This window comes from Chanos chanos, chromosome 3, assembly GCF_902362185.1.
Source record: "Chanos chanos chromosome 3, fChaCha1.1, whole genome shotgun sequence".
NCBI classification, from domain to species: domain Eukaryota; kingdom Metazoa; phylum Chordata; class Actinopteri; order Gonorynchiformes; family Chanidae; genus Chanos; species Chanos chanos.
In genome coordinates, this window is record NC_044497.1 from 19,204,575 (window position 1) to 19,231,331 (window position 26,757).

The 26,757-nt window shown below is 42.2% G+C and overlaps 1 protein-coding gene across 1 annotated transcript in view; it reads left to right on the forward strand.

The window, feature by feature from the left end:
* Window positions 1-26,757, forward strand: part of scn5lab (sodium channel, voltage gated, type V-like, alpha b) — a 90,227-nt gene that overhangs the window by 51,668 nt on the left and 11,802 nt on the right. Inside the window, exons 16-18 of the mRNA XM_030768573.1 lie at window positions 8,815-9,267; window positions 20,651-20,771; window positions 25,523-25,677. Coding sequence (XP_030624433.1) covers window positions 8,815-9,267; window positions 20,651-20,771; window positions 25,523-25,677 — 729 coding nt within the window. The remainder of the gene's footprint in view (window positions 1-8,814; window positions 9,268-20,650; window positions 20,772-25,522; window positions 25,678-26,757) is intronic.

Below are 26,757 nucleotides of genomic sequence, written 5' to 3' on the forward strand. Positions count from 1 at the left end.
CACTGGAACCAGGGCTTACATAATGAAGTGCCCCACAAGGTGTGCCCGTGAGAGTGCACGGAAAAGCAGAGAAGAGGCCCGTCTATGGTTCCGTTTCAGGGGTTTGGCATGATCCTGACCCAGTAGCACAGTTATATTTTATTCTCATTGTTACGTAATGGAGTGATAGAGTGGCAGGGTTATTTGTTGTAATCCAAACAATGGCTTTATGGGTACAGGAAGTGTTGTGAGGACACAGTTGTGCTGTTTTATTGAACAGCACCTCAGGGGCTTTGGCTTTCATTTCCACTGTGCCAAAACAACTGAAGAGTGCTGAAAAAAATGCCTCTATCAATGAACAAGTGCATTGTATAGCAGACACAATGCTTGTGCCTAGAGGTCTGTTTGTTTTCCATGCGACTTTTGCAATGATTAGGGTGTTAAAACTGTCATCGGGGTCCTAACATTTTGTAATATACAAAGAATCAAACTGCACTTGCGGAGACAAATGTGCAGAACAAAGGCTTTCAGCTAGGGAATACTCCCCTTAGTTAAAAGGAGAACTAAGCGCTTGTATAGCTCCTTTGAACCAGCTAATCATGAAGATTTCCTTATTTTTCTTCATTAACTGTCTACTCTGTATCTGTGCTAGGAGTGTGGCTGAGGGGGGGGGGGGGGGGGGGGGGGGGTGGAGGGGGTGGGGTGGGGGGAGTGAGAAGCATCATTTCAGTGAAGAAAAAAAGAAACCTTGGTCAAGCTGTCTGTGTGTGTGTGTGTGCAATTTGCGGTAAAGTGGACAGCTGCTAAGGACTTCTGGGTCCAGTCTCCTCAGTGTGACTTTTCTCCCACACCTGCCCATGTCCGTCCATGACTCAACCAACGAATATCACAAGCACACACATGCGTGCTGGCACTATGGATCGCCTGGCCTGACAATGCACAATCCCATTTTTCTCTGACTCATCTGAGGTAGATGCAGAATAGACAATTGCCGCTGTCAGTCACGAAAGAAACATTTGGTACACGACATTAATGCCAAACCTACACTTCAGGCGCCAATAAGATGAGACCATCAAGTTTTGAGGAGTATCTCGGCTAGGTTTTGTAACTGTGACTCTTTGAGATATGAAACAAACAGCTAAATAAGTTCAAGGAATAACAGGACACAACAGCCCCCCACTGTGCTGTAGTGTTGTGAAACCAATTTATAACAAACAGTGCTATGGACCAATCAGCACACATTCTACAGATACAGAGCATGCATACAAACTGTAAAGTATCACAATACAAATCATTTACAGTCTCCATTTAGTAATGCTATTCTTTTAGGGGCCAAACAGTGTGGATATTCATATCTCATGATCTGGAGGATGTAGCATTGCCACATGGAATACTGTGTATTGTTTTCTATGGTAGTGTTTTAAGCTTATGTTTATGTAGGTACAGAGTCACCGTGTTGAGTTCAGGCACTTGTGTGAGACACCTTTGCCGAAACTGAGACCTCTCCAGCGGCACTTGGGTGTTAATTTGGACCAAGAGCGGTATGCAGAATTATTGAACAGCCAGCAGGAGGACTCCGCAGATTATTTACAATTTACATCATAATTAAGTGAACTCAACACTGGGCTGGAAACCATGATCCTCAGAGGAAGTGTAACTGGAGTGCTGTGTTGGCCACGTGGCCATTCGGTGAGGTTTGGTGTGTGTGTGTGTGTGTTTGCGTGTGTGTCACCTTATCTTGCAAGAAGGGGTGAACTGCTCGACTGAACTGGTTCCGTGGAGAAGTGCCTTTGTTGGCATGGTATTTAAGAGTATCTCACCGTGGTCTCTCTGGAAATCTTAGCTAATGCAAATCTCTGCAACTAGGCCGTAAATCTCCCACAACGTGGCTCTGGCCTTCCCTACAGTGCCCTGGGATTCCAGATGGGGGTCTACCCACACCCACCAAAGCACACACACACACTCACACACACACAGAGACACACACGCACACACACGCACATTCACACACATGCACACAAACTCCAATATGGAAAGCAGAGCTGGAAACTCAGAAGATAAATGTCAAAGTACCCACATGTGGTTGCTGCTAAAAAGGCCTTTATTATGATCTACAGGACGCTTGGTCATGTGGTTGCTTCTAAAAGGCCTATATTATGATCTACAGGATGTTTGGTAGTGAATGTTCAGTGTCCATAGATTGCCCATAGTCATACCCATAAAACTCTTAACTGTACCCTGTACACCCTACTGCCCCCCAAAATACTTTGTGTAGGCTGATTTTTTAGGATGCTGTGTGGGTAATAGCGCGTCATGGCTATTATCAAATGAATAGCTACATTAATGTCATCAAGGTTTATCTTAGTTGCCCAGCATCTGAACATTTGTCCAAACACTCCAGACAGCCAGCTCTGCTCAGTTAGGCCAGCCTGGACTTAACAGCTTTGAGGGCAGCTAATGTCTATTTTTCAAAAAGTTCCCAGCATTCAACTACTTTAAGCCACAGGCAAACTTTTTTTTTGCCTTATTGGAATCCTACACTAGATAATTCATACAATATGCAATATAATGTATACTGTTAGCTACCCAGCATTTTTTTCTGATTTGTTTTTTTCTTGTGATCAGTAGTTACTAGTGTTTTTATGGTTGATGTTTTGAAATCCAGTTACTACATTGTTTCATTGTGGGACTGACTGAGTGGACATATCTCTAACATCCTGTCTCAAAATAATAAAAGGATTACTGAGCGATGTATGCCAGTATGCCATGTCATTTTTACTGCTTTTGTCAGTTTTTTTTTTTTTCCAGAGAAGAGTATTCCCAAATGCACAGATAAAATAAAACTCCTTGCTATATGAATGTGCTGCTAGAAAGATGAGACCAGTTAAACAAGCTTTTCCATTATTACCGCAAGTGACATCTTAACAGCTCATGAAAGCAAATACCAGGGACGCACCCTCCCGCTAAAAGAGCCTGTAGCATCTGTATTGTGGGCAGATCGTTGGGGCAGAAAATAGGGGAAGCAGACACCTAATTACTCCTGTCACAGGTAAGGAGCTCCATGTCGGTCAGCGTAGTGGGTGTGTGTTGAGAAGTTCCACATTACCCCCAATGATAGATGAGTCCCCAGGGGATTGACATGGGGGGGGCGGGGTGGAGGCTGGGTGGTGGTGTCAGCACTAGGTCCCTCCACCAAAACCTTTCTGTTTTTTGTCTTTTTGTTCCTGCGTTGCCAGACCTAATAAACAGCCCAAAATAACCACAAATCTTAATCACATCTACTGCTATGCGGAGTTTTGTGCACCAGTGTCTTAGATGAAATTGTGTTTGTTTGTTTGTTTGTTGTGTGTTTGTGGGGTTTTTTTTAAGTTTCTGCCTCTGCACATTGAAATTAACCTGTGTGAGGAAGAACTTTATGTCCAACAACAGTTTTAACCTGTGTAGTTTGCTAGCACTGACTTTAAATGAATGCAGTTTTCTGGAACAGAGTATCTAATGTATCTTGTATTAACTGTAAACTATGTGCTCCCTGGAATTCCACTGATTCAGTAGAACAAAAGGTTCGGCAATGTTATGCATCCTTGTAAAGATTTTAGTTCTGATTCACTGACATTAGAAAGTATTTGTAATGGAGTAACACTGTAAGCAGAAGCACCGGAGAAGGCATTATAGTGTATCCAGTGGGTGGAAATAGAATGGGGGAAAAGGTGAGTTTTACACAAAAGATTCTGGGATTCTGCCTTCAGATTTGACAGGCCAATTCTAGATGAAAAGAAATATTCTGAACCTCTGCAATTCAAGCCCACTAAAAATCCCTGTATGATAATCACCCTGTCTGTTAATGACAACCTAAGACGCACATATGTTTAAAATATTAACCTGTATTTGCCAGAGATGAATATTCAAATGACATATGCTGAAACTATTCCTTGACTGAATTTGAAGGTTGCCATGGTCTCCTTTATGTTCTTCACTGTGTGGGAGTAGAGGATAGTGACGTCATAGGTTTGGTGAGTTCTTTTCTGCCTTAGTTCATATTTTGACCTTACATTACTATTGCTTGTGACTATGTGGAAATACACTTCACCTTGGATGGAGATTAAACATATTAGGGGTTTTTTGTGGGCTGAAGTTCCTCCTTGAGGCATAGTGGCGGTGCCCTCCCCATTCTTCAGCGTGGCGCAGGGCAGTGGCGATAAACCTGGCACAAAAGGCCCGGACAATGATACGCGGCATGAAGCCATGTGATCACAGAGTCCTTTTTGTAGACCCGGGAGCTGCAGGTGACCGAAAACAATGTGCTGCCATGGCAACGGCTCTGGCCCACAGATACCCGATAGGGCACCTGCGTCCACTTTCTAAGGACATAGGAAAACTTTAATTAAGCTCATTTGGCTGTGTTGCCCAATGTCCTTCCTTCTTTCTTTCTCTCCTTCTTTCTTTCTTTCTTTCTTTCTTTCTTTCTTTCTTTCTTTCTTTCTTCCTTCCTTTCTCTCTCTCTCTTTCTCCCTCTCTCTCTCTCTGCAGTTGTTAGCTCAGAGACACAGGGGAATGTGAACTTCAGTGAGGTTGATGAGGGAGGAAGCTGTGTGACCAAAAATAGACCATGTGATTATGTGAATTTGGTGCTCACTCTGAGTGTGGCTTTTCCCCTGTTTGGGCTGTGATTGATAAGTAAACTGAAGACATGAAAACCAAATTATTTCTGCTGAAATATGTGGTAGGTAGGGTAAATTGTCTGCTTCTACTGATTAATGTCTAATCACTCTTTGTTCTCAAGTTAACATTCAAATCATACTGTTGCCTGCTGTAGTGAGTATTCATCTTAGAGCTAAATTTGTTCTTTATTGTCATTATAAGTCTCATTGTGGTTACAAGAAGTTGATAGATGTCAAACATTGTCTTTTTCCATTAGCAATCCACACTATCTAATTGCCGTTTCTGTTACATTTTTCTAATAAATGTGGGCTTAAATTATTCAACAGTCCTGTGAGAGCAGCGTCTGTTTGTTATAAGTGTGAGAAATTCCTACGTGAGAAATGTAATTCTAAATGGAATTCAGAGAGAGGGATTCCCATTTCCATCTTAATTTGTTTTATAAACGTCTCACTGAAAAATCCAGGGATAGAATGTGCCCTGTAGAGTTGCCTGGGTTTCTGTGGGTGTCTAAGCTATATGTCGATTTTGAGCAAAATGAATTTTTTTTTCTCTTATACTGCTCACAGTGTATCAGTATGCAAATTTCTGTTTCTTTTCTTTTTTAATCAAAAAATCTATTAAAAAACCTTCAAAGAGTGATATAACTGTGAGCAATCACAGAGAGGTAATGGGAACAGCATGCAAAAGGGAAAGTTTGATTGTTAAAGTACCATCACCCTGTGTAAAAGGATATTGCTTCTGTGAACCATCTAATCAAATACTCATGTCTGTTCAACACATACACATATATACACACACACACACACAATTTACAATTTGGTATTTTGCAGACGCTTTTAAGCCAAAGTGACGTACAATTAGTACATCAATCAGGTTTAGTTAACTACCTCACAAGCAAAAGATCGCAGTAGGAATGCAAATTAATTCTTTTCAGTGCCACACTCCTGTATGTCCTGGAACAATAAAACAGAAATCTGTGGCATAGGGACAAGGTTAGTGCAGAGGATTTTTTTTACATCGTATGCCATAAAATATAAAATGATAACATAAAAGAAAGGTTACATATTAGGGGACAGGTGGATTCTGAAAAGGTGGGTTTTCAGTCTCCTGCAGAAGATAGCTAGTGATTCCGCAGTTCTGATTGGGTGAAGAAGGTCATTCCACCACCGCGGAACGAGGGCAGAAAAAAGGCGTGGCTGAGTGGAATGGTTGCCAGGTTCCCGAAGTGAGGGGACCGCCAGCTGGCCAAAGGAGGTTGAGCGGAGAGATCTGGTTGGAGTGTATGGAGTGATCAGAGACTGAAGGTAGGACAGGGCAGAGCCTCTTGTAGCCTGGTAAGCCAGCAACAGTGTCTTAAACTACCAGAAGCCGGTGAAGTGCAGTGGAGATTGAATACCAGGCGTGCAGCAGCATTCTGAACCAGCTGAAGTGACTTGATAGCGCAGACCGGTAAGCCAGCCAGTAAGGCGTTGCAGTAGTCAAGGTGGGAGATAACAAGTGCTTGAACTAGGAGCTGGTTTGCCTGTTGGTTAAGGAAAGGGCGGATACTCCTGATATTGTACAGGGAGAATCTGCAAGACTGGGTGACTGCCGCGATGTGGCTTAAGAAGTTTAGCTGGTTGTCCAGGGTAATGCCAAGGTTTTTGGCTGACCCGGAGGAGGAGTGTGACGGTGAAATCAGGAGCAGGGCAGCCTCTTGTGAAGACAAGGTCCAGCTTGTTGCCAGCCTTGTGTGTTGATGGGAACTCCGCTAGGGTGGAGTGGAGGACTGGAGGAGGGGGAGGAGACCAGCAGTCTGAGTAGAGTTCAGCAGAAGATTGAAGTCCCCAGGCAGCAGGATGGCTGTGTCATCCTCAGGGAAGGAGCTGAGGAGGGTGTCCAGTTCATCTAGAAATGACTGCAGAGGCCTGGTGAACGAAGAGAAGAAGTACTTTATTTGTCACACACACACTGGGCAGTGAGCAGTGAAACGCTACCTCTGCATTTAACCCATCCTAACACCAGTGAGCACACACACACACCCTAGAGCAATGAGCAACATACACTATGAGCTAGGAGCAGTGGGCAGCCACCGCCACCTTGGTCAGGTCACTGACAGGAGTACTAATCCTAGCATGCACGTCTTTGGGAGGTGGGAGGAAACCAGAGCACCCAGAGGAAACCCATGCAAACACGGGGAGAACATGCAAACTCTGCACAAAAAGATCTAGGACGGCCAGGATTCAAACCCAGGGCCTTCTTGCTGTGAGGCAACAGTGCTAATCATTGAGCCACTGTGAAGCCTTAGAAAACAGTCATGTGCAGTTTACAAGGGGAAGAAACAATAACCGTGAAATTCAAAAGAGGTGGGGGAGATGGAAGGGAGAGAGGCGACACAGAAACTCCTCATGGGGGAGGTCAGGAAACCAGTTCCTCCACCCCTCCCTGAGGGCCTGGGGGTGTGGGAGAAGGTGAAGCCAGAGGAGAGGGCAGTGGGAGTGGTTGTGTTCTCCGGTGGGATCCACATCTCCATGAGGGCCAGGAAGTTAAGGGACAGCATGGAAGCCTGATCAGAGATGAAGTCGGCCTTCTGTATTGCCGACTGGCAATTCCAGAGGCCACTGAAAATGACAACAGTAGTATCATTAGAATGACTATTATTGGATTGGATTATTGGATGAATAAGGTTAGTCAGGTTATGACTGAGGGCGGCCAGGGTCCTTTCTGTGTGGAGTTTGCATGTTCTCCCCGTGTCTGCGTGGGTTTCCTCTGGGAGCTCCGGTTTCCTCCCACAGTCCGAAGACATGCAGGTTAGGTGAATTGGCGTTTTCCCTAGGTGTGAATGTGTGAGTGTGTTTGTCTGTGTGCCTGCCTTGCCTTGGGAGCGCCGGTATAGGCTCCAGCACCCCCTGCGACCCTGATTAGGATAAGTGGCTTAGATAGTGAGTGAGTGAGGTTATGACTGTGAGGTCGCATAGGTCGTCGCCTGCGAAGATTGGGAGGGGAGACTCAGACGGCACATGATTAGTGTGTGTGTGTGTGTGTGTGTGTGTGAGGGAGAGGGACAAGATGATGCAGAACAATAGGTGTTAGTAGCACAAACTCAGGTAGATATACAAATGGATGAATGAATCGGAAAGAAAAACCAACCACAGGGTAGCTAACGACCAGACGGCAGTAGTGCCCCTCGTCATTCTTCCTTTGAAGACTCCCGCAGACAGACTCCCTTGTCTTAGTCTGACCGAGTCTTCATTCGACCACTCCAGCTGCCGTTTAGCGGAAACACAGCTAAAGAGTCTTGTGACTCACAACACTCACAACACACAGCCCTGCCCCCTCAATAACCAGAACAAACTGGAAATCGGCTGTGGCAAAAAACTAGCAAACTAACAAATTAGCAACTCAACTGCTAACGTGACAGTAAATAAAACTAGTAATATAAGTAATATAAACTAGCAACACTACCAAACAAGACACATGGTTACAAATTGACAATGAATCCTAACCAAACAAACAAACCCAATTTAAACTTACCATAAAGTTTTACGACGGATGACAGACGACAGATGACAACAGAGTAAACAGAACGTGTGGCTACGCACATTTAAGCAAATTAAAAAGCAAAACCTTAGCTCTGTTGACGAAGAAAACTGACCTTCAACGATGCACACAGACACACACACACACACACATAAACAAGGACACACATACACGCACTCACCCACACACTCATATAAACTCTTACACACATGCACACTCACACATGGACTCACTCATATACACACACGCACACACACAGATAAATACTCACACACGGACTTGCACTCACATGCTCACAAATAAAGAGAGAGAGAGAGAGGCAGGGGGCACTCCTTCTTCAGAGGTGTCAAAGATCAAAGTGACTTATGGCACTGGCTCCAGTTCTTTCTTCCCTTGTCCTGTCTACCGATGAATATGGAGGTGTAGTGATATGCACACAGCAGAGGGTCTTCATTATACTGAGAAGGTTCACTGCTGTGACAACAAAATTCAGACCAAAGGAATACACTGGATTTAACAGAGAAAGGGAGAGAGAAAATGCATTCTTTCAAACACAGCGATTTTTGATTGGCTGTGTAAAATGTTGCGAGGCATGGCTAAATTATGTTCTTATGGTCTGTCCATTGCATCTAATTCTTTCTATTTCCTTCCGTCCAGGTGTTAAACCTCTTCCTGGCCTTGCTCCTCAGCTCCTTCAGCGCCGACAACCTGTCTGCTCCCGATGATGATGGTGAGATGAACAACCTCCAGATTGCCATCGCCCGTATCCAGCGGGGCATGGTCTGGCTACGCCGGGCTCTCTGCGACTTCTTCAATGGTAACTTCAAACGGCGGCGACAGAAGGCCAAGGAGGCCAAAGCCATGCTGAAGCTGAAGAGACTCAGCCAGCAGGCGCACCGGGCCGAGGGAAACGGGATGGTTGGCGTCATTGGCCGAAACGGAGACAGGTGCACAACAACAACAGACAGCGAAAGCTACATGACTAACCCTAATCTGACCATCAGCGTTCCCATCGCTCCGGGTGAATCGGACGTGGAGTTTCCTGAGGAAGAGGAGGATGAAGAGGCTAGCGAAAGCTCAGAGGAAGAGGGGGATGATGAAGCCAAACCGGTAAGCAAGGCCATGCCATTAGAATGACATGAGATGTTCTCACTCGTTCTGGTCTAAAGAAGCCAAATTTGGATTTTTTTGTTTTGTTTTTGAGCTCTGTGTACTATTTAAAGGTCTTGTGAAAATTTAAGGGGCTAAACAGAGAAGACTGATTGGTTGTAACTTAAATGGGGTAGAAATATTTGGCTAGTTTGTCAGTTTTATGGTCTTTGTCTGTTGTAAAGCCCAGGTTTAGTGATGTGGACATTGCGTAAAATAATATTATAAAGTTATATTATTCACATAACATTTGATACAAGGTTGAGTGTCTGTGGCATTTCTAATTCACTCAGAGATTTGTGGTTTATAATGCTATTGTGCTGTTCAAACTCAGGGAGGTTTTGAATGCATGTTATCTGATATAAAGAATGCGTCAAGGGCCCCTAAAACCAATTACATAAATATATGGGAGAAAAAGCAGAACGACAGAGGTATTTTTACATTTTGATAGTCAATACAGTGAAGTATATGCTATGCACTGAACACGATCTAGGCAAAATATTAGTGCTTATTCCTAAAGATGTCAAACAGAAACTCAGTTTTCTGAGCATCATGCACACATGTAATATATGAACAGATCTCAGAAAATCTGACGTTTTGCTTCCAGTCAACAGCTTCCATGACTTCAAAAATGTACAAAGTTACAAAATTTATAAAGTTACATATTTATAACCTTTTGGTATTTCTATGAAAATGCAGCCAATTCTTTGCCACCCAATAAGGGTCATTTTGACACTTTATGAAATGAGATCTGACTGAATCAAACTCCCACCATTGGCTAAAACATCAGCCAGTGCTAGTTTTCAGCACAGGGTGAGGTTGTTATGTGACTAAATGGATGGAAGTGAGGAAAAATGGATTTTGAAAATGCCACATTGCTGTCCTTGGGCTGGAAAAACACTCAGTTATTATGGCTGTGCTTCAAGTCTGAAGTTTGCTTTTCAACTGGAGAAGAGGAGAAATTAGTTTGAGATCTGTTTGCTGAACTGATTTTAAAAATATTGCTTTTTTGGTTGTGTTAGTTCTCAAGATATCATAAAGAACATGCAAAGAAAAACATTGCCTTTCCCAAAAAAATACTTCAAAGAAAATGATGAATTATTTTATCTGTATAAATTTATATGATAATTTTTGGTTATAATTTTATCTGCTCCAGAGGCTCTGGCGAATGCTTGACATACTAAGAGAAATCCTATATGGGGCCTCCTTACGACTTTGTTTAGATTTTTAATTAGATATTTAAGCCTGGAGTGACCACCACTGCTATTTGTTTATCTGACCTTTGGCATGGTGACTAAAATATTACAGATGTCATTAAATACACTGGAAAGGTCAAAAATACCCTCTCAAGGTCAGGATTAATGTTTAATTGGCATCAGCACAATGGACATGACAGACGAATGGTAAGATTTACTGACATTATTTTAAGGTTGGATTTGTTTTACATATAACTGAGATTCCATGATCCAAGACTGCTAATTTACAAATACCATGGTGTGTTACTGGTCTACACAAAAAAGAAAAACACAGAAACAAAACAAAACTGACACAAACAAACAAGCAAACCAAAAAAACCCTAGCATATTGTACAGGCTTGAGTAAATGGGGAAATAAGTTCTCTTCTGTGTCCTAAAGGTTGTATATGTAATGAGGAGGTCATGTCTAACAGATGTGATTCAGGGTCCCTTTTCCACCTGGTCTGTCAGCTTGTCCTGACAATAGGCAGCTTGTGAAACAGGATCACATCTCATTGTCGTCTCTGTTAGCAGAGCTGCTTTGATTACATCTGTCTCCAACAACAACTGAGCGATGCCCCGGCCATGTCACCACACACACACACACACACACACACACACACCCCCATGTAAAAATATCATGTAGAGAATTATCAACTCTTACAGGTCACTGAGGAGTGTGACATATAGTGTCACATGACTAGAGAAGACATCCTGTCCTCTGTGACCCTCCACTTCCTCCTTCATCTGACATTACAGGGTCTTTGGTTTTATTACTGATATATGTATTATAAAAACAAGGAACATGCAAATGTTTTATATCAACTCTCAGGGTAGTTCTGGATCGCCGTGGTTACAGCCCAAAGTGCAAGGCTACCTTCTGGAGTCTTATAAAATTATATTAACAGTAATTGTGTCAGTAGCTGAGTAGGACAGCTGTGGAGATTAGAATAAACCTTAATCCCTTACAACAGCCAATAATCCAACAAAAAGATCTCCTTGGGCTTTTAAAAGCACACAGGTGTTCTCCAAATTTGTCTCTGGTGAACCCTTTACTGACTGTTCCACGTAAAAACAGATCCTGCAGATCCTCTAATAAACCTCACTTCTGGAGATGCATATAGTCTCATTCCAGCCCAGTTCTTCTCTCTTCTTTGTCCTCTTCCTCTTTTTGTCCCTCCCTTTCTTCCTCTTCTTCTTCTTCTCCCTTTCCTCTCTCTCTCTCTTTCTATCTTTCTTTCTCTCTGTCTCTCTATCTCTCTCTCTCTCTCTCTCTCTCTCTCTCTCTCTCTCTCTCTCTCTCTGTCTCTTACATTCACTACCTCCAGGGCAGCAGAGGTTTGTCTCCTGGCCACAGAGGGCTCAGTACACTGGGTTTAATAACTGGCTATCAGGCAGACTGGAGCTTTCTCCCTGCATGAAGTACAGAGATGTACACCCACACATGAAGTCTGGCCCCCCCCCCCCATCTCTCTCTCTCTTTCTCTCTCGCTCTCTCTCCCTCTCTCTCTCTTTCTCTCCCTCCCCTCCTCCCTGTTCTGTTTTGGCTTCCCCCAGAGCAATTTCGTTCCACAAGCGAACAACTCCCGCCCCGTAAAATAAATAGAGAGACAGAGACAGAGAGAGAAGAAAAAGTATATGGATGTCATGTCTAAATTTACCCCTAGCCAAGATTTATACAACCACTTTTTTGCCAGTGGAGCTTCCTCACAATATTAGCAGTCGTCTATCCGCGTGTTCGCACACACACCTTAATAGGAATATGGAATTAGTCCCTGGAGGCTGTGCTGTGTTCGGCCTTCATATCTCTCCTATTTTTTTTTTTTATACCTACACACCATTTTCCCATTTCTGCTGTTTGGGTGTTTGAGTAGAGAGGACGATGGTTAGATTAACCAGTTCCTGGGAATGGACGTTCACAGCAAAAAATACGCCCCTACCATACCTTTTAAAATAACACACACACACACACACACACACACACACACACAAACATGCGCACGCAGACACACACACACACACACACACACAAACATGCACACACACACACTCAGACACATAAAGGTGCACGCATCTGGAAGTTCAAAGGCGTTTTTACAGCAGACATGAGTGGTGAAGTATCCATCGTCTGTCAAGATAACGCATTCTGGCTCCTGCTTATGTTTGGTTATCACTGGCTCCTAACTACCTCCCAACCTCTCCCCCCTCTCTGTCCATCAGCATCAGCCCCAGCCCCCAGGCAGGCTGAGGGGTTCTGACCACCTCTGGACTATGTCGAGTTGCCCCAGTAGTCTGTCAAGAGTCTGGGGTGTGGGGATTGTCTGCGCAGTGCTGGCGGTATGTTTGGAGTATTCCCTCATGTCGGCCCATTCCCATGTGACCTGGTTGTGTAACCAGACAGGACCTCACCGGGGCCACCCTCTTTCATAATTGTCACGTTGTTCCGAAGGAGCGAGAGAGAGAGGAGAGAGAGAGAGCTGTAGTGCAGAAAAGCCAAAATATAAATACGGGAGAGTAAAATGCTCACTACTGCCACTGGTCTGCCGGACCCTATTGGACCATTTTACACGCACACGCACACACACACACACACACGTATGCACACACAGACAAAGTTTTGTAGTCTGTCACATATTTGTAAGCATACACATGAAGCAAATGTTTCCTAAGCCTCTCCCCTCCCTTCAAATACAACTATAAAGACACACACACACACACACACGCACACACACACACAAACACACACAGTGCTTCTTTGACATCCATAAACTTGCTCATACAAAGGCAGCTGATATCATATGCTCATCACATCGATTCACAATGTGTCACAATGTGTTTTTAGTGCACACTCATACGCACAGAACATACACCTGTGCTAAAACCACACCCAAATATCTACACACAGATAGACATACAAGAATACAGCAACATAGACTTGTGTTAGTGTGTTAATTACCGTTTTGCTGGCACAAAAAAAACAACCTAATTCTGGAAAAGAAGCCAAACATTGATCCTTTCCTCGTATTGATTCACTAATAGCCACTCTTCTGTGGAGTATGGGGCTTTTTTACAGAAACTCTGTTAACCCTCTCTGTCATCTGTTTCCTCTTAAAATGTTGTCCTGACATTGCATTTTGTGACACTCCCAAAAGTGCACAAAGGAAGTTCTGTAAACATACAGCTGGGTCTCTGCTTCTTTTTCAGAAGTAAGCGTATAAGTTTGGTGTAACTTTAAGTACAGTCCAAAAAAAGTGCACGGAAAGATGACGACGTTGCGCTTTCTGTTGTTTTGTTTGTTTGAAAATCAGATGCACAATTCTTTGTCATACTTCAGGTTTTGGTCATACTTCAGCAACCCTCTGCTCCTGTAGACTGCACGTGTGGTGTGATATCGTTGCTTTTGTGCAGCTGTGAAAACTCAAGTTTAAGGGTACAGATGATATTTGCTCTCTCTCTTTAATCTTGTACAACACCTGCGCTGCCTCATTCTGTCTCACCCTACATCTTTTATCTTTTCGTTTACCTGTCCTCCTCCCCCACTCTCTCTTTTATCTTTTAGTGCACCTGTACTCCCCTCAACTCTCTCTCTCTCCCTCTCTCTCTCTTTCCCTCTCTCTCTCTCTCTCTCTCTCTCCCCTCTGTCTCTCTTTATCCCATTTCTTTTCCATAATCCAGTACCCTTCTGCTTCACTGGCTTGGACATTATTTGGGTGTCCCCAGACTAAACAGATTGCTGCAGTTCACTGATTTAGAGGATAAAATGTTGCAGAATTTGACTCCAGAGTATGTTCATTCTACTGTGTTCCCTCTCACCTGTCATCGTGATAACAGGGGGCGGAGACTGACAGAATGGGAAGTGTTACCTTAACTTCGGCCCTGCAGTCACACACCTCATAGATATATATATATATATATGAGGAAACTTGGCTTAAATTTAAAATAGCATCGTGATGGAATGAACAAATTGTGAACATATTTTTGGCACTTAACACCAGGCCTTGGTACATGATTTTAAATCAGGGAACAAGCTGTTGCTACACCAGCTTTTGTGTTAATTTCAGACACACACGCAAACACACACACATGCTCTAACAGGAAGATACACACACACACACACACACACATACACACACATGCTCACAGACATACCCGAGCATACATGGCCATCCTGCTAAAACATTATTAAAACATAAATGCATTGAAGAAACTTATTTGCACTACCGCTCCACAAATCCAATGGTTGTTAATATGTCTCGCTATTCTAATTGTCGAGAACTTAACAAAAAATAAATAAATATGTGTGGTGTGTTTTGAAAGCAAAAGTGGATCTCTTTGAAGGGAAAAGTAAAATTCAGTGTTTATAGAGTAGACAGTCTCAGACAGTTTCAGACCACCAAAATGTCAGTGGACAGCCTGAGGGGCAGAGAGTCACTGTGGCTGCTATTTCGCACCTGAACAAAATCTCTGCCAAGCTACAATTCTGCACAGAGCCCCAATAGAAGGACACTTGCAGATGAGTTTTTTTTACCAGATCTGACCTGATCTTCACCCATCTTTTTCAGGCAGTGGGCAAACTACATAGAGCATCAGCTTCCTAGTCAAGGCTCCAAGACAGCAAAACAGTGACAAAGGAGAGAGAAAAAGAGGAGAGGGAAGGAGGGAGAGTTAGAGGGAAGGAGAGTGAGAGAAAGATGAAGTAAGGGAGAGAGACAAGATTTTAAATCTGTTAGAGAAAGACATTAAGGAAGACAGAGGAGAAGATGTGTCGGAGGAGGAGAAACACAAAATTGCAGACAGAAATGCAAAGAGAAGCACAAAATTATCAGATAGCTTTGAGCAGGGTGTGTTTTGTTCATACCAATCTGACAACCTTTGGTGTTAAAATGAATTTGTATGACACTAAGAGACGCAGCTGGGTGGTGAAATTATTCATTTACTGTCAGATTTCAGTTGTCTGAGAATCGGCGTCAGACTGATTCGGCAAAAAAGGGGCTTTCCCAAATTGGATGTGGTTATTTAACCCCTGGCTGTGAGAACTGCCACTCTTTGCAAATAAGGTGAAGAAATCCTAAATATGCTCATAAAGAAGCACATTTACCTTTTCACTCAAATTTGTGTGTGTGTGTGTCTGTGTGTGTGTGTGTGTGTCCCTAGACCGACAAATGGAAGTGCACGTCCCACACGTGCATATACAAAAGTCAAACAACTCAAAATTATTCAAATTTACAAAATTAACAAAAATGAATAGAAAATGAATAAACTTTATTTTAGCTGTTGAGTGAGGGTTGTCAAAAAAGGAACAGGGTAATTCAGGTCGCATGGTCGGACAGACTCGACCGCTCTCTCAAGCCAGTTGTTTGTCTGCAGTCACAAAAGACAGTTATGTCATGGGACATTGTTTTTTTTTTCTCTCTCTCTCTTTTCTCTCCCACTCGTCTCTGTGTGTGGGTGTGGGGTATGGCAGCCTTCTCAGAAGCCTGGGGTACATTCCTAGAAACTGGCATGGTGTTCGACTGCCCAGCTGACCCATTGTCATGTTTCCAAGAGCTTGAACAAATTTGGTTTGTCCTTCTGCATTGATGCAGATTATTTCACCTGCACCAGGTGTGTCCATCTGTTTCGACTGATGGAGATGTGATTATTCTTTTGTATACCACCTGTGTTATATAGAGAGGAAGCACCCTGTTATTTTAAGAATATTGTTATCTCAGCAGTGAATGACTGATATTTCAGTAATGGCTTGTGAAGTCCGATGATACATCAGACAGTCTGTTTATCCACATAAACTGCACTGTTAACATTTTGGCATCAATTAGCAGATTCTGGTGGGGTGTGTACCACACCACATTAAACTAATGTTCCACTACAGCAGCAACAGAATATCTAAAGATTTCCCAGTATTACTTATTCCTGTTGCATTGTTAAAATCAATAATGCTATGTAATAAAATACCGACCAAATTGAAATCCAGATACTATGGATCACAAAGCCACAAAGACGCGAATTTCGACCAGATGAGCAATGAATCTCAGGAATAAACATGATGGATACTAGATTTGTCCAGAGTTGTCCAGATTTGTCCAGAGTTCAGAAATGCCCACTGATACAAAATGGAACCAAAATGTTGTCTTTTTTTTTTTCTTCTTCTTTTTTTTGTTAGTTTGTCCGCACTGCTAGTTTCAAATAACTGGGTCATGTTGCGATTTGGGACGCGTCTAATCAGCTTCATCCAAAGCTCTGAATTACAACAAAGCTTGGCTTTACCGCTGGTCAGATGATTCTACTACAAATTTTTGACAGGTCAGACTGGGTGGGCTCTTTCATAGTTGACAGTTATACTCTGTGTTCGCTCCAAGAATCCTTGTAAGCCAATCGATAAACCTTTAGAGGGTAACCCCTTTAATGGTGTGCTCCTAACTCTTAATCCCGGGAGGCAGAGCGCCTGGGTCATTGGCATGGCCAAGCATACATTGGGGAGTTGTGTGCGATCTGGTTTCATTGAGTTCTGATGACCAGTGCCACGTTTGTAGGCTTTGTTTGCCCCGGGGAAGCTATATTTAGGGCCTTTGTGGTGTTCAGTCACCCTAGAATGTGCAACTCTACCATAGTGCATGTGGGGATTCCACACATGCTCACCCTGCCAGTGAGAATGGGCTGTAAAACTGGATGGTTGCTCTGAGATGCATACAGGATGACTGAGCTTGCACAGATACTAACGGGCCATCGCAGGCTCTGAGATTGGGAACTTGAGGCGGGCCCCTGAATCGACCAGCGCTTTGCAATTGTCAGCTGTGCGGACGAGTCTTAATTTGTCTTGCATGCAGTGTGTATCGCGCTGCCCAGCGTACCACAGCCGTAGTTGGGGCAGAAGCTTTGTCATTTGGCAGACAAGACTGAAAAACGATCTGCAAGGCGTTGGGTACAAATGGATGTAACTGGAGAAAACATTGTTTGGTGAAGGTCTCTGTGGCATGTCTTCAGCCCACACAGACAGGTGAATGGTGAGGGGGCTAGTGCTAAGTCCTCGTTCCCCTCAGCTGTGCTCTCAAGAATATGAAAGATGTCCTGTGTGAAATAATGCATTCCCAAATTGGAGCGGTCACGTCTTGCAAACTGAGTAGAACCTGGACCTTACAGGAGCAATGTGGAGATGGTTAGAACTGCTCAGTTTAAGCAGTTACACATTTCCATGCCAAAGTGAGCTATCTGTATTTTTTTTTATCAAGTGGAGGTTTTAAGAGGTTCAGTAGAGCTACTTTCAGCTCAGTAACAAGTCACCCCTTTTTTTTACCCTGTTTTGACATTTACAAGCTTTGAAACACTAATATGTACTATATTAAATGATGTTACTGTTATTTTGCTGTCTCATCAGCTCTCTCACTCCACTGCATTAAACTTTAGTCTTATTTAGTCATTTAGTCTTATTTTTTTACTGAGTTCACAAATGAACTGAAACAGCCTTGTGTCAGAAATAAGACACATCATTTGTTTCCAGCCATCTCTTTCATTTCCCTATTCACAGATAGACTACAGAAGTCCCACCTGCAGTACCATGTAAGAGGGTATTTGTTCATTTGGGTAATTTAGCAAAAACTTGCAAAAGTTTTTATTTAGCTCTTTATTTCTTTTATCAGGTCTATAATAACAAACAGTAACTATATAGACAGAATCTACTTCCACGCCAATTTTACCTCTGATCACCTTTCACTACAAACACCTGTTTTTGCAAATACCTTTGTCAGGCATAGTGAAGAAAGAAAAATGCTTCCTCACACAATGCCCACCATGCTAATGTAACTCAAAACTTCATCGTTTTGTTTCCCCTGGCGTTGTTTTTTTTTTTTCTTTTTTTCTCACACCTGTGTCGATAGTGATGCTTTTGAAAGATAACTCCCCACTTTAGTTCTTCTGTTGTGCGTCAAGCAGTCCCACTGCGTGGATGTTGTGATGGTGGAAGCTTTTATCATGCTATAGAAACCAGCCCCTAACTGTCACCCTGATGGCTCTTCAGCCTCAGATTGAGGAGTGACACTGGATTTCACCACCAATATAAATGCATTACCAACACAAAGCCTCATTTCTCCTCAGCCACATTCACTGTGTGTATGTGTGTGTGTGAGAAAGAGAGAGTGAGTGTATTTTTGTATGCACGTACTCGACAGGTGTTTGACAGTAACTGAGGGACAGAGTTGGTGATGGCGGCCTGTTCAGCGCATTTGATAACAGCATATGTAGGACACACATAATGCTAATTACCTCTGACCCTGATAAATCCTTCCCATGTCCCCTGTCCTAATAGCACAGTACATGTGTGGAATGACAACACTGCGAGTGGGATTCTGGCATCTGTTATGGAAACGGAGAGCATCTATTTACTGCCACATTGGAATCAGTCAATGCAAAACCTGGAGAAATATGGAGATTAATCACAGAGCAGAAGATGTGTTTCCACAGCTAGTTTAAACTGTAAAATATATGCAGTTGAAGGGGGGGGGGCAGCATGAGCTGCCTACACTGCAATGGGAATTTCACCCAGACAGCTTTTTACTGGCAAACAGTTTTATGTTCTCAACAGGTTCTTTGTGTACAGTAATGAAAGAGACAGATGTGTTTTTTTCCCCTCAAGTGCAATAAATAATCCAATTTGTATTAAAAATTCTTCTTTAACCATGCTGTGAAATAAAAGCACCTGGAGTAGATTAAGAAAAGATAAATTTCACTCAAAGTTGAAGATGTAAATTTATAACCCAAAAATGCAGAGCTAATGTTCTGAGGGGCAAAAAGCATATTTAAATGAGCATTTATCACAGGTTTCCTGCACAGAGTTTGTGGAGACAGTTGACTGTGAGGAGGTAACTAAGAAATTAGTAAAGAAGATCCCTTTTCAACACAGCACTTGTCAATGCTCACACACACACACACACACACACACACACACACACACACATTCTTAAAAGAGGAGAAGGTGTTAAAGATGACAGGAACAAAAAATGAATGCAGTGGGGAAGGGTTACTGCTGAGACAACCAGAAATAACAACTGCCAACAGACCCAGGAGGTGGCAAGATTTAACACAGTAGCATTTGGCTTAATAAAAGCCCAATCAATTACGACGACACATTCTCCGGTACAGGTTTGTTAAACAAACCACTCTGAAGAGGGCTAACCTTGCACTTTGTTTACCAATACCAGCACTGTACTTGGCACTGTACACGGAAACAAACCATACCAGTGGAAAACAAAACAGAGGGAAGGCAACACAGCGGTGACAATTGTAACTCCTTTTAGACAAAGACTTGTGGTTAAACAAACAATCTTGATTTGGCATGATTAACCAAGCAATAAATGTTGCTTAGTGACCGTTGATCAACGGTGTCTCTACAAACTTCTCGATCAGCGCTGCTATGCTGAAGACTGCTATGAAAGTAAATCATTATAACAGCATGGCTGTCTACACTTAAATTTAGTTGGTTGACAGCCAGCTAATAAAAACAGAGCAAAAACATGACATGGGTTATTTAATACCATACATGCCTTGCACGTGAACTTTCACATCTGGTCATCTCCAGACATGACCGTTTTAAACCTTTCAAATCGAATTTACTTGGGCAAACTAGTGGCACAGGACTCAATTATCCTTAAACATCATGGTTAAATATCATCCTTAAACATTCTCCTTTAACAGTGCACACAGTGAGAAGACAAACTGAAATCGTTCATGCCTGAGCCGCTGCTACAGAGCCGTTTACAGGCAGACGTAAACATGATAATCGGGAGTGATGTCTTCTGCTTGATAAAGTGTGATTGGTGTGTGTTAGCCAATTAAACACTGAGGGAGAGTAGCCCATACTGTGTCATATATGTGTACGCTTTATTTAAAACTGTCAACTTACAGATTTTTAGAGTGAGATTTTGCAATTTATGTGTGGGGTTTCCAAGAGATCAGATCATAGAAATCTTACAGCCCTGTTTTCCTGAAGGTGCTTTTTCCCTATGGCAAATTCAGCATGGAGAGTAAACCTTGGTGTTGTCAGTCAAGCCATTGTTTTTGATGGGTGTCAGCAGAATTGTTCAGCAAGTTAAAACTACTCTGGGTGTCTTGCATTTCAGAGAGACGACATCAGCCTATCAGAAGGCAGCACGGTTGACCTCAGGAAACCTGGTGAGGAAGAGGACGAGTACTCCGAGATGGCTGAAGAGGCCATGGACCCTGACAACTGCTTCCCTGAAGGTGAGCATTGCCACAGAGGTTTCATAAAGCATGCATGATATTAGTTATGGAGATGCAGATGTAGGAACTACACATAATAGTGGAGGACAAACAAAAAGGGAGATAGATAAGCCATTAATGTATCACTGGGCTACTGTGACTGTCCTGTGCAAATGCCAAAGGAAGGTCATCGTGCCATTTCCTTTGAATAAAGACATTTTATTCATAACTCCTGGATTCAGTACTCAGTTTACTTTAACAATATCAGTTAGTTTCTCCCTTCCTTCTCAGATTTCCTTAAAGCAGTTTAAACAATACTTGAGCATTTGAAAAAAAATGCAGACATATTTGGATCTCAGCAAATGAAAAAGAAGAAGAAGAAGAAGAAGAAGAAGAAGAAGAAGAAGCTTGTTCCCAGGTGTGCCTTCAGGAGATCTGTGAGAAGTCAGCTGAGTGAGAGCAGACTTAAACCACCAGATCCAAAGGATCGTTTGGTCGTGTCACACCCATGCCATTGTTTGCTTTCACCACCGAGTGGAGACGTTTTATTATAAAACATTAAACAATTAAGTGACATTTCAAAGGGCAGTGAGGCATTAAATTGAATGTCCTGTGTCAGCAAAGATTTGAAAGGACCTGTCAGGGATGAGATGGCGCCTGTTAATTTGATGATGACCGACTTCACATACTCAATTTTGTTTCAACAAATGGACTTCCCAGTCCAAGAGACACGGTGATCCAATTCAAGAGTGCCTTTAACATAGTGCCTTTTACATGGTCTGAGTGTATCTGGGAATAAGTGGGGGACAAGCTTACTGTAAAAAGACTTTAGCATGTTTACACAGACATCTAATTTCATTATTTGCCCTAATGCACACCCAGACTGCATACATTTATTACATCGGTCAGGTACATTTCTTTGTGTTTGTTTATTTGTTTTTCTGGCTTAAGCAAGATGTTTGTGAAAATCTATGCGCAGTGTTTTTACCAATTTAAAACAAAATCTGTTTAAGGACAAAACGCGATTTGACGTATTAAATACGGAACCTTTTCACGGTTTCGAGTGAGCTTTGTAATCCACCCTAATTGTTGCACTTGACCTGATTTTGAGCCCATTACCAAATGCCTGCCTGCTACCACAAAGCTGGTAAATATGATTTGTCTAACATGCGATACCACTTATTGGCTGCTGCTTAGCAGTGAGATGCTGAGGTGCTGATATTGACTGGGATGGGGGTGGGTTTCCTGGAAGGGGCCAGTGGTAGTGCTAGCGTTAGCATGTTAAGGTTAGAGTTAGCGGATTATTGTCATTTAAATTGCTCAGCACTCCATCGTATGTTGGAGAAGATGTGATTGCGTGTTTTAGCTGTGGAGAAGGCATATGTAACCTCTAGAGGGAAAGGAGACAACAAAGATGCAGGTGATTTAAGCCTCTCACTGTTAGAACATCTGTGTGTTACGTAAGGTCATAAGAGAAAATGGCACGTAACAGTGCTCTATAGATCTAAGGAGGCAGGGAATAGAAAAGTCATTCTGAATCAGAGGAACAGTGTGAAAAACTTACAGCATATGGTACATTTACAAGTGTTTATTAATTTACACAAAGAGGTCTGGATTGCAAGTTCTTTTGTCTTCTGAACGACGTTCATTTGAAACATTGGTTTACAGTTTACAATACAGTAATTTCTGGGTGTTTTCCCCTTGAAGAATAAGTTTCATGATCTACAGATTTTTCCAGGTCTCAGCATGCATACCTCTCTGAAACACACAAACACACAGTAGTGATTTATATGAGGGAGACTCTATGAGGCCATGCGTAGAAAGCACATTTATCCCATGTAGACAGAACAGTCTTTTGCTGACTAACAAGAACTTTCCTTATTGTGAAATTCAAAGGCAGTAATTAGCTTGACTTCGTTTGGGGACGCAGAGACGTAATGAAGACCAACATCTGTTGTCACAGAAAAAAGAAGGAAAAAAAAATGCCTCAACAATTCTGCACATGCATGAAATACAGAGTGCATACAGGATGTGTTCACCTTGTTAGCATATGAGAAACCGTATTTTTCCAGAGGGCATACAAGGTCTCGTAATGCGTGTCTGTGTTCTGTGCTGACATATGCTGTGAAGTGATTTAGAATCAAGAAATAGCTTCTCTCGTGACTTTGAAAGAAGCACTCTAGATTCTTTGTTGTCAGTCAAACAGTAATCTCTGTCAGATTCCTATTTGTTGTAAAGAGTGTCCTAGTCCATAAAAATGAGTGACATTTGCTGTGTTTTTCTTTAAGTTCTATGTCTTGAACAGTCAGTAAAATCAGTTCATCACATTTGACCAGGGGTGGACAGTAACGAAGTACATTTACTTGAGTACTGTACTTAAGTACATTTTTCGAGTATCTGTTCTTTACTTGAGTGTTATTTTTTTTTGGAAACTTATGACTTTTACTCCACTACATTTGAAATACAAATATTGTACTTTTCACTCCACTACATTTCTATGAAGGTTCTCGTTACTCGTTACTTTAACGCATAGCTTTGAAGTCAGTGGACGAATTTTCTTTTCTAAAATGCGATAGGCCATATTGTGTTCATCACACGGGAAAAACCAATCACAGTAAACTACTCCAATGCTGTCAGTCAAGTGCATGCTGCATTTGTTTAACAACGGAACTTGGCAGTTTTACTGATGGCTACTACAATGGAAGATAAAGATGATAAAGATAGAGGTTCCTCACCAGAGCAGCCCTGGCCATATCTTAAGTCCATGTCTGAGATTTTTTAAATCAACTGGTTTCCAAGCTAATTGCTTCCCGTATGCATACGGAAACCAGTTGGCTTGAAAACCATTTGGGGCATAACACTGGGTCCTGTGTGAATCCACTGCTGACGCATACTAATTCTTAGCTAGCAAAAATGTCGAGTTAACGTTACTGACAAAAATCCTTTCAGAAATATATGTGTTAATCTTGTCAGGTAAACACAGTACTATTTGTAAGGTCAGCGGATTCACATACGACCCGGGCCCAATAAGACGAGGGGGGCGGGAATCAAGTGGTGACGATGGTCATCCAGCTGTTTCATATTTCAGACAATGCTATGTAGTAGAAGTAAAATTAACCTAGCCTACAACATTATGACGTGTTTATCCTTTTAAGGCCAATCTGAGTTAACCTAGTGCCTGTTTAACTGAAGCTACACACTGTCTTTTATAGAGGAAGCATTTGGTTCAACTGTGTTTCTATAGGCTTTGTAGCATATTAAGCTTTTTATTCTACAGGTTCTACAAGCAAGTCAGTGCATTCAGTAGGTTGTTTCAGAGTCATTAGACTCTGTAAATGCATTGTTGCAACAATACAACAATGCGATGACATTAAAAAGAAAATGTACTTTTGAATACTTAAGTATTTTTAAAAGCAAGTACTCCAGTACTTTAACTCAAGTAAAAATTGAACTGAACAACTTTTACTTGTAGTGGAGTAATATTTGACCAGGAGTATCTATACTTTGACTCAAGTAATGGAGTTGTTTACTTTGTCCACCTCTGCATTTGACACACTTAAAGCTTTCCCTGTCAGTCTTATGTCTCAGCTTCTGCCATCATACGCTGTCATAGCATGGAAAAAAATACTTTACATTCCATCTTATGTTAACTTTCCTTGTGAACATAACTGACATTGACGGTATGAGTTACCCCATCGTGAGTGATGCACAAAGCTTTTACCGAGTCCAAGCACATCAAACACTCACCGATAAATTGAATCAGAGAAGCAACAGTACATTCAAGAAGCCATTCCATACACTCATGTTTCCCTTCAAAAATAAAGAAGTCATCCATGACTCTCTGATGCTATTGTAGTACCCAGCTCTTGTCCTGAGTTTTTGCTTGGATGGCTGATAATTGCTTGACAAATGATGAAGCCAGGGTGCTAAAATGTCTGTGGCCTCCAGCAGAGAGCCTCAGCGTCGGCACAAATTGAGTTGCGAGGACCCTGTTACCATAATCCTGTTATTAAGTTTACAGGCAATAAATTAATTTAGAGGAGCTCGGACGCCGGTAATGGAGATGCTTTGACGATCATGGCAGGGCTCAGATGTGATTTGGTGGCAGTGACCCATTGTTAAGGCAGAAAGGCTTTTAAAGAGTCATTGATACCGCTTCAGATTAAGTCACATTAAAGTTGCAGTGTATAATTCAGAGAGACTCTGTCTTATCCTTTGTGCGTCTCTCTAAGCGGTCAAACAAAAGCATGATTGTTTACTTGATCCACACTCCACTTTGGAGAACCGTGTCAATTTGCCTGCTGCTATTTTTAACGTGCGTGCACCTGAATAACAGAAACAATTTTACTTGTCCTTTCCGGAAAGTTGCCTTCAAACGGATGTCTGAGATTCACCTGAAATTATTTTTAATATATATCTGAATAGCCAGGACAATTTTGTTTGACATTTCTGCAGTGTTGTGTCCTAAATCATATCTCAAATTCACCTAAAATAATGTTAAATATAAAATGTCTTTGTTATTCAGGTTTAACTTTTCCTTAGTGCACAGTCCAAAGAATATTTCAAATTCACTTATATCTGATTAAACTTGACATTAACTGCAGCTTCAAGTTTCACTCTGCCACTTTCAAAAAGGGATTTTTAAAACAGTATAAATTACAACTGTAATGAATTCAGTCATATCCAGGGCAGCTGTTTGGCTCTAAACAAAAGAGTACACATTCAGTAATTAATGAGTGTTAAACTAACCGGTGTGTTTTTCTTTCTGTTAGTGTGCGTGCGTCATTTCCAGTGTTGTGACATCAGTACCACAGAGGGTCTGGGCAGGATCTGGTGGCGTCTTAGGAGGACCTGTTACCAGATAGTAGAGCACAGCTGGTTTGAGTCCTTCATTATCTTCATGATTCTGCTGAGCAGCGGTGCGCTGGTAAGCATCCACCACAGGGGCAAGGATGTCTCTGTTTGACATTCAGATCACTTTACACTTGCCCTGCGTTTACCATAAAAACAATGGCTTTAAGTCTTTGCTTTTGACTCGGTAACAGTTTTACATTTTCCAAACCTCCTGTCTTTAAGAATACATATAAAGTAATGAAGCTAACCCCAGTTCATCTGGCAGGGGTGTAGAGGACCTTTGCACCCCCTACACTGAGGGTGCCAGACTGCCTGCTGGCTGATCAAACTCCACAACCAGGCATCTTCATGGGAGAGCTGTCAGAGAAAAACAAATGCACAGTTTGGAACAGACATTAATTAGGTTCAGCAGGTGCCACTGGCCATTAGCGATGTTGTGAAATAATCTCCTCCTTAGTCACCCTTTATTACAATCTGTTTTTCTTCATCCTTAGCCTTACACTGATTGATTTATTGACAAAGATATTGTGGATGTTTACGGATAAGAGACGGTTTTAAGGAAAGTACATCACGCAGTGTAACCCTGCATACTTGTCATCAGCTGTAACCATAAATTTCAGAGGCCTGGAAACAGTAAGTCATTTGAGACAAACCATGCAGTTGTACACTGATACTCAGAGTGTTGAGTCTGAGGGCCGCTTTTAAAATAATAGTAGGTCTGAGGCCAGTAGGTGTAATGACGTGGTAGCAGTGGCAAGTTATTTTTCTTTGTGTCTTTATTGTCTATCAATAGTAGTTCAAATTCCAATTTACATATTTATATGTGTATATATGTATGTGTGTGTGTGTGTGTGTATGTACACTGTGTACCTCTCTGCACTTGCTGTTGTCCACTAACATGTCAACTAAATGGCAACTGTGATTGGCTGACAGCCAGATGCAGGAGCCTATCAGAACAGAGTACAGCTGTCTGACTCATCAGCAAGGCTGAAATGTTGTTTGAGGACTATGTTAAATGTCCATGCTAACTGAGATCAGTTTAGGCTCACCTGCAGTTTGGGATGTTAATAATGAAACACAGATTTTATACAAGACCACTGATTTGCAGGCCATTGCGGGCTGCAGGACTGGAATTAGAGTAACAGGGTAGTAG